Consider the following 17,089-nt stretch of genomic DNA (forward strand, 5'->3'; position numbering starts at 1 on the left):
CACACGACCTGTCGAAGGAGAACACCTCCACGACGTACCTCAGCGGCGGCGACGACGACGAAGTGGACGAGTCGGACGACGACATGGTCCGGGGATCGACGTCGATGTCCTCCATCACGACTGAACGGTGCCTGCAGACGAAAGGTCGCAGGCGGGCGTCCAAAGTGGCCTCTTCGGAAAACGGCAGTGGCAGAACGACCCCCTTGATGCTGCTGCCGCCGCTGCTGTTGTTGTTGTTGATGGACGCGGGGATTGGGATGGGAAAGGGTTGAGACGGTGGCACTTGCTGCTGCCTGTCGGCTCCTCGGCGGGTCCACTCTGTGATCCACCACAGGTTCCTCTGCTGATCCTGCGCGCCGTGACAGAGGGGTTTTTTTACAGGAGGCGAAATGTGTTAATTCAAACAAAACAAAAACACAGAGTAAACCATTGTCGCCGTCTTTGCAAATAGCGCTCTGTGATGTTGGGGCATTGTCAGGTGGAGCAACCTGTCTGCTTGGCTAGCAGGTGTCTATCGCGAGTGACGTCAGGCTTCGGCGTGACCATGGCGAGTGGCCGCTGTCGCTACTTGTTATTGTTGTGATTGTGACATTTAGCGGCAAGCGGCGGGAACAGTGGGGAGGGCGAGCTTACTCGGGTCTGCACGCCAGCTGTCACGCCCTGGCCGATAGCCAAACCCAACACCTCCTCCTCCACTCACACCATCAACCCCCCACCTCCAGCACCCGAACTCCAAGCCCTGCAGCCACTCGCTCCCCTCTGCACGAACCCTCCAGGTCGCAGCCCTCGATCCTCTCAGAATCACCCACCCAAACCCAAGCCCCCTTAGGCTCCCAGTCCAAGATCCCCAGCACTCTAGACCCTCAGTTTCAGCCTAAACCCTAAACTCCAAGACCCCCGCGAGCAAACGAAAGCAGGCCTAGCCCCCCCTCTTCCCGAACCAAAATCCCAAGACCTACACCCCCGAGGCCCCCCTCAATTCTTGTCCCCAAGTACCAGATCTCTACTGCCAGCTCCGGATCCTCTCTCCCAGCAGCAGACTTTAAAAGACCTCCGAAGCCACCGCCACCAAATCCCCTCGGCAAACACAAACAGACGGGGGCGGGGGGGGGGTCCCGGCAAGCGGCCGACATCCACGTGCGAGAACCGTACGTGGCCAAGTGCGCGCAGAAGGCAACGATGGTCAGGCGGTTAAGTGACAAATCGCTGCATTTTAAAACTAAAACTTTTAGTTTTCTTTAATTTAGCAGGGTAAGGCCCACTGAGCTGTATCGCTGGGGTGTTTTTGTTTGTTTTCGAAGCGAACTGGCCACAAGTGATAGCCCAACGAAGTGGCTTATCACGTGGAAATGTATAGCAGCCGAATTCTGATAATCGGTAACCGGCTGCATAACATACCTTATGCTTTTCTACTAAACGTGCACTTGCCTTAAATGCGAGAACAAGTGCAGTCTTACACTCAAATTGCTTTGTGCAACCGGCCACATGTTCTATTTTTATCCAAATATGTTAATATAGATTACCGTATTAATTACCTGCATGGTTATTACGTGGGTCGTACAAAACAATCCAAAGTCTCTTCTTCGTCTTCCGACTTAGAACATTGCGCCTAAACGCCTTACGAAAAAATGCAATACCAAAATAACAGCAATGGAGTCTACGTGCAAAGTATGCACTCGACAGTAACCCTGCAGTATTTGAAACGAGCTTCTGTGTCCGTTCCGCTAGCAGGAGATGATGACAATGCTCGCCAGGCAGGACAATGACAACGATCGGTGTCACGGTCTGATATAGTGGCTGTCATCAAGTGACGTATGGGCACGCCAGCCACAGACTTCCTCCACTCGATTGCTGCCCAAACACCCTCCACCAACCATAAACCAACCCTGACCTATCGACCCACCCCAACCCCTCTGTCCTTTCCTCGACACTTCTCAATAAACTAAGCGACCTCCCATAAGTCCACACTTAAGTACAACAGTCATAACACTAACAAACATTCAAGGACGTACTATGAGATCTCTTTTATTATTCAAGGACGTGTCGCGCGGTTCACGGAATTGCTGCGTGCAGCTTGGGTGTGATCACAACATTTGCTCAGCCTACTTTTTCAGGAAGGGAATTATGTAATTCTTGACCCCACAAAAACAAGTGTGTATACATGTGTAGTGCTCGAACCGACACGGCCGCTTCTTGTCTTTCCTTATCACTTTATTTCGCGTATTTCGCTCAACACTCCCCCATCCAACATCGCTCAACGTTTCTCCCGCTAACACCGATCCACAGTTCTCCTCCGCTCGCTCTCCGCTCGCTCGCCGCGTTCCGCCGGCCTCGCTCGCTCCCCTTCACTCCTCCGTCGACTCTCCTCTCCGCTCTCTCCACCACAGTTCGGCTGCTCTTTATCAGCTCCACCGTCCCACTCTGTCGTAACTACATCAGCTTCTCTTCCCACACTCCAGCCACTTCCTACTGGTTTCGTCGTCTCACTGCTACCCTACGCTTCTCCACTGCTACCCTACGCTTCTCCACTGCTACCCTACGCTTCTCCACTGCTACCCCACACTTCTCCACTGCTACCCTACACTTCTCCACTGCTACCCTACACCTCTCCACTGCTACCCTACACTTCTCCACTGCTACCCTACACCTCTCCACTGCTACTCTGTACTTCTCCACTGCTACCCTACACTTCTCCACTGCTACCCTACACTTCTCTACTGCTACCCTACACCTCTCTACTGCTACCCTACGCTTCTCCACTGCTACCCTACACTTCTCCACTGCTACCCTACGCTTCTCCACTGCTACCCTACGCTTCTCCACTGCTACCCTACGCCTCTCCACTGCTACCCTACTCTTCTCCACTGCTACCCTACTCTTCTCCACTGCTACCCTACTCTTCTCCACTGCTACCCTACGCTTCTCCACTGCTACCCTACACTTCTCCACTGCTACCCTACTCTTCTCCACTGCTACCCTACTCTTCTCCACTGCTACCCTACTCTTCTCCACTGCTACCCTACTCTTCTCCACTGCTACCCTACTCTTCTCCACTGCTACCCTACTCCTCTCCACTGCTACCCTACTCTTCTCCACTGCTACCCTACACCTCTCCACTGCTACCCTACACCTCTCCACTGCTACCCTACACCTCTCCACTGCTACCCTACACTTCTCCACTGCTACCCTACACCTCTCCACTGCTACCCTACTCTTCTCCACTGCTACCCTACACTTCTCCACTGCTACCCTACTCTTCTCCACTGCTACCCTACGCTTCTCCACTGCTACCCTATGCTTCTCCACTGCTACCCTACTCTTCTCCACTGCTACCCTACACTTCTCCACTGCTACCCTACGCTTCTCCACTGCTACCCTACACTTCTCCACTGCTACCCTATGCTTCTCCACTGCTACCCTACTCTTCTCCACTGCTACCCTACGCTTCTCCACTGCTACCCTATGCTTCTCCACTGCTACCCTACACTTCTCCACTGCTACTCTACGCTTCTCCACTGCTACCCTATGCTTCTCCACTGCTACCCTACACTTCTCCACTGCTACCCTACGCTTCTCCACTGCTACCCTACTCTTCTCCACTTCTCCACTGCTACCCTACTCTTCTCCACTGCTACCCTATGCTTCTCCACTGCTACCCTACTCTTCTCCACTGCTACCCTACACTTCTCCACTGCTACCCTACTCTTCTCCACTGCTACCCTATGCTTCTCCACTGCTACCCTATGCTTCTCCACTGCTACCCTATGCTTCTCCACTGCTACCTTATACTGTTACTAGCTCTGCTGCTCCGACTCTCCATCATCGGTCTCCTCTCAGGCGCGAACTCCCATCTCCTCTGAAAAACCCGTCTTTATCCCCGAACCAATTAATTCCCAATTAATCAGGGGCATCCCCCGCGACGCCACTCGTCTCCAGCCCCCGCTGCCACGTGGCATGTGTTTCCAGACACTGAGGCGCCATTCTCCGACAACAACACCCTCTCGGCCAATCAGCGCCCTGCACCCTTAATTACTCCCTGCCACCTGCTACCATCCTCAGACATCACGCCACCTCCTTTGGAACAGCAACAACAACAACGACCAGCCAATCAGCGCCCTGTGTCCTCATTTGCTCTCACTGTACACCGCGTGCGCGCACACCGACTTCAACGTTTGACGGGTATCTCAAACACTACACATATAGCAGTAGGTTTTTACCCTTTTAAACTGGTACAAAACTGACACCTTTATTGCTACATCATGGGACCTCCTTTGTCAGTACCAAAATATGAGAATAGGTTTTCCCATTTTTGGTTCTGGCAAAGGAGGTCCCATGATGTAGCTGCTCACCCCGAGCTCTCATTACTTTGATAGTGCGTTGTCTTTGGGCTGTGTACGCCTTTTGGCGTCCTCTGGTCTAACACCGTTTTGAGACGAGGCTCAAAAGAAAGCTGTCTCTGGTGTGGACCAATCAGTTTCAAAGACAATGTATATATTATCAGAGTAATTTTTTTGTTTGCATTCTGACCACAAGCATTGTGGTTAATGCAGACATGATTCCTTGTAAAAGGTTTCCGTTTGGTGTTTTAACATCTTAGCACCTGTTTTGTTGCCAGAAAAAAGGGGAAAACCTATTCTCACTATCCTCTTTGGTTCTTTCGGTAAAGTCACGTAGGGTATAAAATAAAATAAATCACGACGTTTCGGGTGCAACACAAGCGTTCGTCATCTGGTGGGAAAGCATGGCCTGCTGCTGATGCAGACTATTCTCACTATTGACATTGTTTGGGCTACGTCCTAAAAAACAAACTCTGAATCGTCGGCGTGACAGCGCACTAGACGTCAATGTTTTGGGTGTTCAGTCACTTGACTTGCCAAAGTAATTTTAAAGTCGTCAAACTATTTACGTTGTTTGGGCAAAGTCCTAAAAAACAAACTCTGAATCGGCGTGACGGCGCACTAGACGTCAATGTTTTGGGTGTTCAGTCACTTCACGCTATCACTACAACTGTGATTGGTTTATTGAGGGGAAAACCCGAGCGGACGGTGACATTCATTGTACCGCTATCGCACGCACAAAATCCCCAAGCCTATACAGAACGAATTGGTAAGTACGCAGCCTTGCCCTTCCACTTTGCCATTTACGAGATGTATTCAGTAAGTGAACGAAAATAACAAGTACGGGGTTGTTTACAGACTTGCTGCAACGTGTCAATGTTCAAAGGTCTATACAACTGAAACAGTGTTTAGCACTTCCAGTAATTGGAACACTTTAACTCGTAACCTCGCAATGTTTTGCTCTTAGAAATTTGCAACAAAGGGTTTTTAGAAAGATCCCCTACTGCGCATGCGGGGGGGGGGGGACTCAAGTTGTTTGTTTAAATGGTCGACCTTATTCGGGCGTGGGGGAGCAGAGCTGGGATGGGTAGGGCAAGGCTGGGCAAGCACGGCGATTCATATTCTTTGGGTCTTTCGGTAAAGTCACGTAGACGGTTCAAAGAAAATCACAAAAATACTACTTTGAACCATCTACGTGACTTTACCGAAAGAATATGAATCACCGTGCCTGCTCAACGTTACCCTACCCATCCCAGCTCCCCCATGCCCGAATAAGGTCGACCATTTAATTCCTGCAGTCACGAAAATTTAAGCATGGTGATGTCCGCAGGCTCAGTTCTACCGAGTGCTGTCCTACAGGATGCTACCAGACGCTGAATGTTGTTATGGGTGCTGCCCAGAGGCATGATGGATTCTGCCAGAAGGATTATACCCGGTAGGCTGGTTGCTCTACCGACTGGGTGCTGTTGGGATCTTACACAAGCTGGATAATGATCAGAGGCTGGCTGATGCTGGGTGCTATCTAACAAGCTGGGTGCTGCGCAAATACTGGATGCTGCTGGGAGCTATTGAGTGGTGGAAAGAGGCTGGGTGCTGTGCATAAGCTGGATATTGCCCAAAGGCTGCGTGCTATTTACCAAGTTCGGTGCTGCTCAAAGACTGGGTGCTTCCAGAGTCCGGGTACTACGAGGTGCTTTTGAGTCGTAGCAAGAGGCTGGGTGCTATTGAATGGTGGCAAGAATCTGGGTGCTCTAGACAAGCTGGGTATGTATTGCCCAGAGGCCTGGGTGGTGCAAGGTGCTATCTATCAAATTGTGTGCTACTGGAAGCTATTGCGTGATGGCAGGGAGGCTGGAAGCTGTCCACAAAACAGGGTGGACAGCTGCCCAGAGGCAGGAGGTGCTGCCCAGAGGCTGGTGGGTGCTTAATTGACCAGTGTGGTGAAGTATGGTAAAATCATCTCCGTGACTCCGGGGCAGGTGAGGAGGAAGAGCAGAGTTTCTATATTTAATAGTGGTTTGTGAATGTACATTTTATGCCATTGCTATCACAACTCAGGGGAGGTCATCTCCAGCAGTAGTTTGTCACAGCGCTGTAAAATTAGTGCAGGTTACTCATTAACATGAACGAGTTTCATTGAAGTTTTTTAAATTAATAACGGGACGTTATAAAAAATATATACGGAGAACTCAATAGTTCAAGTTAATTTATTAGGTATAGCTCTGTGAGCCATTCGGCTCTTGAATCGGGTGCAACCGCAACAAACAAAAAACAAAAACATGAACAAAAAACATCTTAAAGTGATTATGTGCTATTTTCTTTTATACCTGATGATGATTGCTTGTGTTGCAATCGAAACTTCGTAGTATGCTATTATTTAATTTATTCTTTTATCTTTATACGTGACTTTACCGAAAGAACCAAAGAGTAATCCCTGCAGTCACGAAAGCTCCAAATTAAGATTAAGGAATGTAATTGAAGAAAAATTACTTCCTGCTTTAGCCCTGGTGAGACGCATAGCACCTTGGTTTTGGAGGTATTCCGGACTAGTTTAAGAGCTGATATTGTATTTTGTTGAAATCACCCTGGAGGTTAGTAATCACGTCATCCAGAGAGCGGCCAGCAGTAATCAGTATCGTGTCATCTGCAAAAATATTTACCCTAGAATGATCCAGATAAGTGCCCAAGTCATTGACATGAAGAGAGAATTCAGGGGGCCGAGGATGGAACCCTCTGAAATCTCTTTTGTTATCTTAACACTGTTTGACCTCCAGCCATCTATGAATACAGTTTGGGTGCGAGAAGAGAGGTAATTTTTTAACCATTCCACTGCGTGTTTAGAGAAACGGAGGCAAATTAGTTTACTAAGCAGGGTGTTGTGGTCGACTGTATCACAGTCTTTGGACAAGTCAAGAAAAAGACTGGCGCAGTACTGCTTATTATCAAGGCTACTGTAAATGTGATTCAGAGAGTCTAATGCAGCAGATGTGGTGCTGTATTTTTTTACTTTTGAGAAGGGTCCCTCCTGGACACGTGGTTCCCCAGCCCCCTCTTTTGGTGGCCCCCCGAGTGGACGCCTCCAGTCACGTGTCCTCCGGGGTCAACTCGAGTGCCATGGGCCCATGGAACCCAGTTCCCACAGCCAGCACCACGCCAGCAACCTATCCGCTAGGGATGGCATTGCACCCAGCACAGGGTGCCACTGGTAGCTGTCAGTAGCTTGTGTGTGGCGTGCCTTTGCCAGCGATGTCGCTACAGTAGTGTAGTGTATAGTAGTATAGAGTAGTGTAGTGTATAGTGGTGTATTGTATAGTGTCGTAGTGTATAGTGGTGCAGTGTAAGACTGTACTAAGCTAAGAGGTATTAGGGAAATGTTGGCAAAACGTCCATTGTGGCATGAGGCAACCTCCCCTAAAGTGGAGAGTTGAGTTTCACACCCAACATCGAGTTCGAACGGAAATATTGCCCAAGCTATAGGCTGGAAGAGTTCTATTTGATTGCCAAGAAAACCTGCGGCTGACATTGTATGAGGCGTGAAGATGGCTGGGAGTGTCAGTATTGCCACGTGCAGGCTGCCTGCAAGGCGCGAGGCCTCCCCAGTGAGCCACAACGGGGTTCTCGCAAACCGAGGCCCCTCCGACAGCCGCTGACAAGCGACCAGCCACTGGGCACACAACGTGGCCACTGCGTGCCCCAGTTGCAGATCGAACCTGGCGCGCAGACCACCCGCTGACTCAAGAGAGACAATAATGATAACTCGTGATTAATGCGAGAATCTTCTAATTGTTTTAGTTTAATCAAATAATGATAACTTGTGGTTAATGCGAGCATCTGTTCATTGTTTAAATTTAATCTACGAATTGATCTTTAATTCATAAAACCGTGTAAAAACTATTTACGATAATCTCACGCAAAATCGCGCCTGATAACTATTCTGAGTGCATAATTATTCGTTACGATCAAATTAATACAAATGTAATCATTAATTTAAATCGATTACAATTATTCATGAACAACACCCATAACTATTTTAATTGTACTTAATTATATAAAAAAAACATTCATAATTTTTTTAATTCCACGTTGGAACAATGCATTGACAACAAAAAAATAAAATGCAACGTAAAAACGTACAGTACAGTGGCACAATGGCGGTCTTGGCCAAGAGCTGGGAGGAGTTGTTTCTCTTCTACGTTAACGTTCTGTCCTCCACATAGGAACCTCCCCCACACCCGAACCACCCTCGCCCCCTGTGCGTTTCCGACTAAACCCGTTAACATTTTGACGAACAGTCCGTGTGTTTTATCCGTAGTAGTAGGTAGGCGCTTACACGACCAATATTCCCTATGATGGTTTTTATTTTGGGGTTAGATCGCGGAAAACTAACCCCAAATAAACCTCTATTATAGGCATGCAGTTTGACGTTATACAGTAGAACCCCTTGACGATGGTAGTTTGTTCCACAAAACCGGGCGTTAATTGATTTGGTCATTATGTGAGTATAGGAAAGACACGTTGAAGGCTTAATTCGTTCCAACAGCATCGAAAGTTACCCTTTTTCACCCAAAAAACGTACTTTGTAATTTTAAAAAACGGATATTAATGCTTAAAGATACTGACAACATTATAAACGCGTAACATTAAAAGAAATGTGGTTAATCAATGCATCAATTAATCTTCCCTGTATCTACAATAGCCAGTCGTTAACAGGGGAACGGTCGGTAAGCGAACACATTGGGCTCTATAGATGCCTATCGTTAAGTGATTAGTCGTTAACAGGGGTGCTTGTTAAGAAGAGTTCTACTGTGTATATATGCACCCACGGGATGGAGCGCGGCAATTTGTGTCCAATCGGAGCACTGCTGTTGTCTGTCCGTAAGTCGATTTGTTCGTAAGTCCCAACTTGAATCCTGTCGAATCCAAACATGTTGTACGGCGTCTACACTAAACATGGGGAATGGCTTTAAAAGTTGTATAATATGCTGTAGATCTTGATGCCAATGGTTCTTCATGTTCTACAGATGTAGATATCACCACCGCTAAATATTGCGCGGCAGTTGACCTTACGACCCTCGGTCCGAACAGGCAACTGGACATACGGACAGGTTTGTTCGTATCTCTGAAAGTTCGTAACTTTAATTTTTGTTAGTAGAGGAGTCCCTGTACATATAATTGGTATAATCATCATTTCACTGCAGCTCAAAGACTCAGTCCCTACAACGTGCGTGTGTGTGTTGGTGAAGTTAGGAGATTGTCTTGGCTTTGTTTTCCTGTAGCAATTGAGAGGTAGGGGGTTCAAGGGTTTGCTGGCCCCTTGAAACCCCCAGGGACACTTGAGCAGTTTGGTGGGAGGTGTAACACTCTGCATGACCTCATCTGAAAGCATCCGAAGACTCGTCAGAGATCGTGCTCAGGCGTTAGCCACTCGGGTAAAGGGTGTGGTGACCTCAGCTTTAAGTTTAACATTAAGCAGCTCTGTTCTTGTGAGTGAGTGTAAAGAGAATGTTTCTCCTTAATTTCTTCTTTCTGTATAGACCCATAGAGACACATAGAGACACATAGCTCCTATCATTGTGTGGGCTTACACCCAGCAAAAAAATAACAGCAACAACTAAAATTTTGTTGTTTATAAAATTTGCGCCGCAACATCCCCAGGAAGCGTCTTGCAGACATCAGGCAGCGGGCTCGATGATCAGATTCCATTCTCAAAGATCTTGTGCATCCGCGGATAGTTTGTCTTCAAATTCGAGAGGGCCATCCAGAATTCTCTGGCCACACGGTCACCCTTATGGAGCAGCATCGTTATCAGTTGAGATGCAGCTTCAGAGCCACCATTATTTTTTTGAGCGGTCGAGACAGCCTGTGAATAAACAAATAAAAAATGTAAACGTTAAATTAGCACTGTGTAATTGTTAAGACAGAGGCTGGTCTTTGCCATTTCACTGAGTGACATAATACTCACCACAGCTATCAGCTTCAAACACTGTTGCTGAGCACATTCTCAATCGAAATCACCAGTGCACTCGATATGCGCACCAAATGTACGTGTGTATGTGTACGTGTACATTGCACTTCTTTGGCACCAACATACTTTGCCAAACCGCGCCAATCGGAGGTATCCGGGGGGGAAGGACAACAAACTAAACACAACAACAAGCAACTGTTCTTAAGAAATTAGTTCGTCAATCTACCAAGCCGTAAGCCCCGCGGTGAACAAGCGCTATTCCTTATTCAATCCGTCAACTTTTTAATTTGTTTAATTAGCGATTGAGTGCGATTTTTGTGCGCTTATCATTTATTTATTTATGACGCATGCACCACCACATTAACTCACGCGCCTTTGGTGGGGGGGACGGCCCATGCCAAGTCGCACGCCTTCGGTGGGAGTGAGGGGGGCATTTTCTTTCGCGTTAAAAATGCCAAAAATATACACTGAACACTGACGTTACTTCTTCACTGTGTGATGTCCCCACCCACCCCGATGCATGCAGTTATTATTACTATACAGTCACTAGATGCTACCAATATAGCCCGTAGATATACTGCAGAGCGGCCGGGGAGATCAGGGGTAGCAGCCCAGCCCCAGCCTGCCAACGTGCCACCTCGGCCGGCTGGACAATCTAGGCGAGGCCGGAGGCTCTGCATGGGACTAGGCCTCACCACGCCACTCTGTCAGGTGAGTACTTTGTAATCTACAGTCGATAAAGACTGCTATACAGTCAGCATGTACTACTGTAGTGATAGCAGGTACCACCGCAGTCAGTATGCACTGCTGTAATCATAGCAGGTACCACCACAGTCAGTACGCACTGCTGTTACATTTTTAAGAGTAGTTTTGATAAACAAATTGGCCCAGGCAACACCGGGTATATAAGCTAGTCTAGATGATAAAAGTGCATCACAGCTCCCCGGTGGCTTCCTAATATCGAAAGGAAGAGACCCATAGGGACCGACAAAGATCCAGAGACTCGTATAGAACCAGAGACCCACAGAGATCCAGAGACTCATGTAGAGCCACAGAAACCCACAGAGACCCATAGAGACTCATACTCATATGTATGTACGTATGTTGAACTTCTTTCTGAAATTCAAGTGATCGCCTCTATTTATTTTGTTGAGTTACATTTTTTTATGAAACTGTGCGATGGCCAGAGAAACTCATTTGTAACTTATACAATTGCATTGGCACAGAGATCCACTGTAAATTTGATATTTCTTGGGATTATCCACGACTTTTGAATTATTCCCACCACTAAGGCGCGGATTATCGAGATTCTTACTGTTTTAACAAGAGAGATATAATAAGACATCTTTGATAGGCTCACATTCATCTCGGCGAGTGTGAAGATCTCCTTCTCGAACAGCTTCGTCAACACCGGCCTCACATCTCCCCCGATAGCCTCGACCAGCGCCGTCATATTTTTCTTTATGCCATCGAACAGTTGCTCGTCCGAGCACGCTGTCAGTCTCCTGAAGGCTTTCTCCTTCGTCGCCACCTCGCCACCCGGAGTGGTGCTGTATTGAACGTTCGCGTCATGTCCCGGAGCTTTTTCTGTTTCATGAGAGGGAGACAAAAAGACACAAACACAAACAAAAGATTGCGAAGCATCGGCTGGAGGCATTTAGCTTAATTTTTTTCAGCTTAACGTTTTGTGGTTTTCGCAACTACATTGACAACAACAACCGACATTATCCACTAATTGGCAGTGATGTCACCCCCGCGCTTGTACAAGGCTAGGTGTACTTTGAGGCCACGTGAAGTGTCGAAAGCCTGCTAGCAGGAGGTTATGGGACAGACCCAGTTGCCATGGGATGACTGACTGAGCTGACTGGCCGATGCACCACCTGTACCCCCTACTGTGCCAATTTGCTGTGTCTTAGCCGCTCGGTGCTCCGCTCGTTGTTGTGAGCATCGCTCCTCTGTCCTCCGTTGTTGCTGGAAGGCGACTGCCTCCAACTTCTCAGTAGCAGCGTATTTCATGAGCCTCTTCCACAGAGTCTGATATTGACACCGCTGGTACCGGTAATTGACAAGTCCACTCAGCTCCACGTTCTCTTGTACCACATCACTCCATCTCTTCTCTAGCCTGTGCCGCACCAATTTAGCCCCACCAATACTAAGCACCTTCCTATGTATTTTGTATCATCAGACACTCCACCCCTGCAACTCCCAATTATAATGGGGCAGTTGTGGAGAGAGTGCAGAGTTTCCCATACCTGGGCAGTGTGCTTATGACCAGGTCTGGTTTAACAGCAGTGGTCTCACTCCGAATCAATCGAGCGGCATTATCTTTCCATCGGCTGCATAACGCTGTGTGGAAACTACCTGGTCTGTCACTCCACACGAAGGCTCTCTCGTGTAGTAGGCCAATCAGTTTCAAATGCAATGCCATACATTATTATCAGAGCATGTTTGCATGTTTTTCCACAAGTATGATGTGTGTGTGGGTTAATGCAGTACATGATGATTCCTTGCAAAAGGAATCAAAAGACTGCATTATATCTTAACACCACCTCTTCTTTTTATTATTGCCAGACATGGTTGTGTATATAAATCACACCTATTCTTAAACTTTCATCCATTATTATTTTGGTATTTATCAAGCTTCAAAACAAACAAACCACACAAAACAATTCGGCTTTTTGATGCGGGGACGGGAGTCGATCGTGTGACGAGATTTGTTTTGTTCACTCACCGGGGCGATGTTTCGCGCCCGTGTGCCTCTTAGCAATGAGGGTACCCGAGTTTTGGTTCCACGACCGTGGCAGCGCTGTCTGCCGTCTCTGATGCAGAGGCCAATGAGTTCCAAACACTACAATGAGTGTTACTATTATTATTACGATTATTATCAAGGCAGTGTTTGCTAACATTGTCATTGTACTGTTCGTCTTTGTACCATCCGGCAGAGACAAAGCCATGAACAAAGTCTTTCATGTAGGCCAATGAGCTCTTAACTCAAAAATGTTCATGTTATTATCACAGCGTATATGTTTGCATTGTCATTGTACTCTCGGTGTTTTGGGGTTGTTCTCTGGTCTAACATGGGTGCAGAGACAAGGCCATGAACCAGGCTGTCTCTGGTATAGGCCAATGAGTTTCAAACACAACAAAGCCATAACATCATTAGTATATTTTTATATCAAAGCAGCAGCAGCCGTGTGTCGTTTTGCACTGCTTTACCACAAGCGTGATGTGTGGTCGACACACAGGCTGAAATCCACTCCTTCAGTTGGGGGTAGTCCTCCTGTAAGCTTTCGAGAGCCCTCCAGAGCTTGAGGCACTCGTCCCTGTCGATGAACTCGTTGATCAAAAAGTTGGCGCGCTCCACTTTCACGTTGATGTCTTTGGCCTCGTTGTATTTCTCACGAGAGATCAAAGCCCTGCTCTCCAAGTAGTCGAGCAGGTACGTGGGGTCCCTGCCAATCCACTTCTTCAGTTCTGGCCTCTTCCTTTTGATCAGCTCGGCAGCCTTCAGCTCGTCCATGTCTCGAACCTCTGGTGAGTTGTGGAGGAGACGCCACGCCGCAGTAAATACTGGTTTGCTGCTCTGTCTCTCTTCTCTCTGTGTGTATGTATATATAGTGGAAGATTCTGGCAAAAGTAACCCCTTACCTCTGTGGTGGTGTTGAATGCTAACACTATGGTGGTTGTGAGCAATGCCATGGAGGGAAGGCCAATTCCTACCGGCTATACCCGTCATGGAACTTGTAGCCATCACAGCGGCCAAATGTGTGCTCTGGATGGGTGCGAGAGGCTGATAACCCCTCCACCTTCAATTCAATCACCACTAAACTACGTGCAAAAACCGAACTAAGCTTGTGCCAGAGGCTCTGGGGGGACAAGTGTCTACGACTTCTCCTGGCCAACCCCCACTTGGCAGAGCCAGGAACTGAATCTTTACCCTCGGGGTTCCTCCACAAATGGCAAAAAAACGCTGTGACTGGCCACAGGGAATGTTTGAATGCTCACTGTGGAGGAGAGGCTACCACTCCTCTGTTGGGAGCTGGAATGGTACCGTCTGGATCTCTGTAGTATTCAGGAGGTCTGCTGGACTGGCTTTGGCTCCAGTCACCATGAGGGATGGACAGTCCTCTACTCAGTGCAGGAGACTGCCAAACAACAGGGATTGGCTCTTTTTCCTAACAAAACAATGAAGGGGGCGTAGGAGTATGGCCGCGAGGTGTGGAAAGCTGTAAGAAGAAGACGGTAGTAAGAGGGGGGGGGGGGGGCACGGCACACTGCCGGGGGAGAGGTGGGGGGCGGGGAAGTAAGCAGGCTGGGAAGCAGCAGAAAGCTGAGGATGCAGATAAGGAAGCAACAACCTAACGCAGTTATTGTTTTACCTGGTTAATAACATCCTTCCCAGCCTGCTTGCTTCCCCGCCCCCCACCTCCCCCCCCCGGCAGTGTGCCATGCCTTACCAGAGGTCACAAACGGGTTTTGATTCCTTACCCGTACCCGTACCCGGCCGCACCAGGGTCGCAAACGGGTACCCGTACCCGTACCCAGCCGGGACCGGGTAGGGTACGGGTATCGGGTACCCGATTGCGACCTCTGGGATGAAGCCATGTTGCAGGCACGGGTGGGTTGATTCTAGGAACTTGAATTGTGAGTAGAGACACAAGACGTTGGGAAATGAGTGACAAACAGTTACTCACCAGTGACTCATGGCCTACCCGTACCCGGCCGGGTACGGGTAGCCGGGTATCGGGTACCCGATTGCGACCTCTGTGCCTTACCGTCTTCTTCCCCCCCTTTGTTCTCCCTTCCCCCGTGCTCTAGCAGCTCACCACTCATCCTGCCCCACGCACTCCCTGTCTCTCCTCCTTGGCTCCCCCCCTCTCTTACCAATATAGCCTCTTGCTTACAATAGCTCTCTTGCCCACTTCAGCAATTGTTTCTTGCTGTGGTTGTCCCACCTAATGGCGGACGCTTGTGTTGAGCTCGAAACTTTGTGATTTAATTTAATTTATTTTGTACCTACGTGACTTTACCGAAAGAACCAAAGAGTAGGGATCCCTGCAGTGACGAAAACTTCAAATCTAGATATACATAGATGACCATGTAGAGACACAGAGAACGATAGACATAGAGACCCATATAGATACAAAGACCCAAAGAGACGGAGACCCATACTAAAATTAAACGATGTTATTACAGTGATACCTCGGTTCACGAACGCTTCTGTTCACGAACAACTCGGTTCACGAACAGAAAAGTTCATAAAAATATGCTCCGGTTCACGAACTCCGCTTCGGTTCACGAACAGGAGCCGCGGCCATTTCAATGCTATTTCCAGGCTGTCACGTGGTCGTGACTTCCTGTAGGAAGATCGTGGAGAGAAGAAGAGACACAGAAAGAAGTACTGTGAGTACTGTGAAGACACTTTCAGTGACTTTTTCGCTTTTTGGTGTGCTTTTTAGCACACAGTACTGTACTGTACTACTGTACTGTACAATACTGTACTTACTGTATTGTACAGTTCACCCGTTTGAGTGCTTATTGAAGTCATCTCAAGCAAGGTTAGTGTTCTCTCTTTATACATTACTATACTGTACAGTACTAATGTGTATTGTAATTTGTTTCATATTTTTGTGCTTCAAAAACCAAAAAAAAAGGTCAGAACGGATTAACCGGATTTACATTGAACCCTATGGGAAAATGTGCCTCGGTTCACGACCAATTCGGTTCGCGACCAGAGCCAGTTCACAAATTAAGTTCGTGAACCGAGGTATCACTGTATTTTTGAGTGGAGTAACGCGCCCAGGGGTTTACAGACAGTCTTCACGCATGCGTGAGCTGCGGACAGTGAGGTCACGTCAGGGTGAACAGGTGCAGACAAGAAGACCAACAGAGATAAACGAACAATTAAGATGCATAGTGGTGATTGGCTGGCTGCAAATGCAGACACAGTGGAGGCGCCTTGGAGTCTGCAGATGGAGGCAATAAGCATGGCGGAGATGGCACGTGAGCGCCGGCTTAATGAGGGTCACCTGAGGTATCTTAATGAGTGAGGGCATATACACTGATGAGCGGGAAAACGCAGACGGGTTGGTTGGGGTGAAGTTAAGGCATAAATCAAGAGAAGCTAGCGGAATCCTAAGTGTGAGTGCGCGAAGACTAGCAGTAGGGAAGCTAGCAGATTACATAGCGAGAGGCTAGCAGTAGAGAAGCTAGCAGAGTGTATAGTGAGAGGCTAGCAGTAGAGAAGCTACCAAAGTGTATAGTCATAGGCTAGCAGTAGAGAGGCTAGGAGAATGAGAGAGAGCAGGCTAGCGGTGGAGAGGCTAGGAGAATGAGAGAAAGAACAGGCTAGCAGTGGAGAGGCTAGGAGAATGAGAGAGAGAGCAGGCTAGCAGTGGAGAGGCTAGGAGAATAAGAGAAAGAACAGGCTAGCAGTGGAGAGGCTGAGAGAGTGAGAGAGAGAACAGGCTAGCAGCGGAGAGGCTAGGAGAGAGAGTGAGAGCAGGCTAGCAGTGGAGAGGCTAGGAGAGTGAGTGAGAGAGAACAGGCTAGCAGCGGAGAGGCTAGGAGAGTGAGAGAGAGAACAGGCTAGCAGTGGAGAGGCTAGGAGAGTGAGAGAGAGAACAGGCTAGCAGTGGAGAGGCTAGGAGAGTGAGAGAGAACAGGCTAGCAGTGGAGAGGCTAGGAGAATGAGAGAGGGAACAGGCTAGCAGTGGAGAGGCTAGGAGAGTGAGAGAGAACAGGGTAGCAGTGGAGAGGCTAGGAGAGTGAGAGAGAACAGGCTAGC

The 17,089-nt window shown here is 48.3% G+C and overlaps 1 protein-coding gene across 4 annotated transcripts in view; it reads right to left on the reverse strand.

The window, feature by feature from the left end:
* Positions 1-9,455: 9,455 nt before the first annotated feature.
* Positions 9,456-17,089, reverse strand: part of LOC144733096 (uncharacterized) — an 82,708-nt gene continuing 75,074 nt past the window's right edge. For 3 of the 4 annotated variants that reach the window (XM_078614836.1, XM_078614835.1, XM_078614837.1), the window contains 3 exons: positions 13,519-13,833; positions 11,663-11,889; positions 9,456-10,197 (listed from right to left, as the gene is read on the reverse strand). In XM_078614836.1, coding sequence (XP_078470962.1) covers positions 10,030-10,197; positions 11,663-11,889; positions 13,519-13,822 — 699 coding nt within the window. In that variant the 5' untranslated portion in view covers positions 13,823-13,833 and the 3' untranslated portion in view covers positions 9,456-10,029. Of the gene's footprint in view, positions 10,198-11,662; positions 11,890-13,518; positions 13,834-15,504; positions 15,744-17,089 lie in introns of those variants that run through there. The other variant, XM_078614839.1, reaches the window with a different exon arrangement.

This window comes from Lampetra planeri, chromosome 45, assembly GCF_965212315.1.
Source record: "Lampetra planeri chromosome 45, kcLamPlan1.2.h2, whole genome shotgun sequence".
NCBI classification, from domain to species: Eukaryota; Metazoa; Chordata; class Hyperoartia; order Petromyzontiformes; family Petromyzontidae; genus Lampetra; species Lampetra planeri.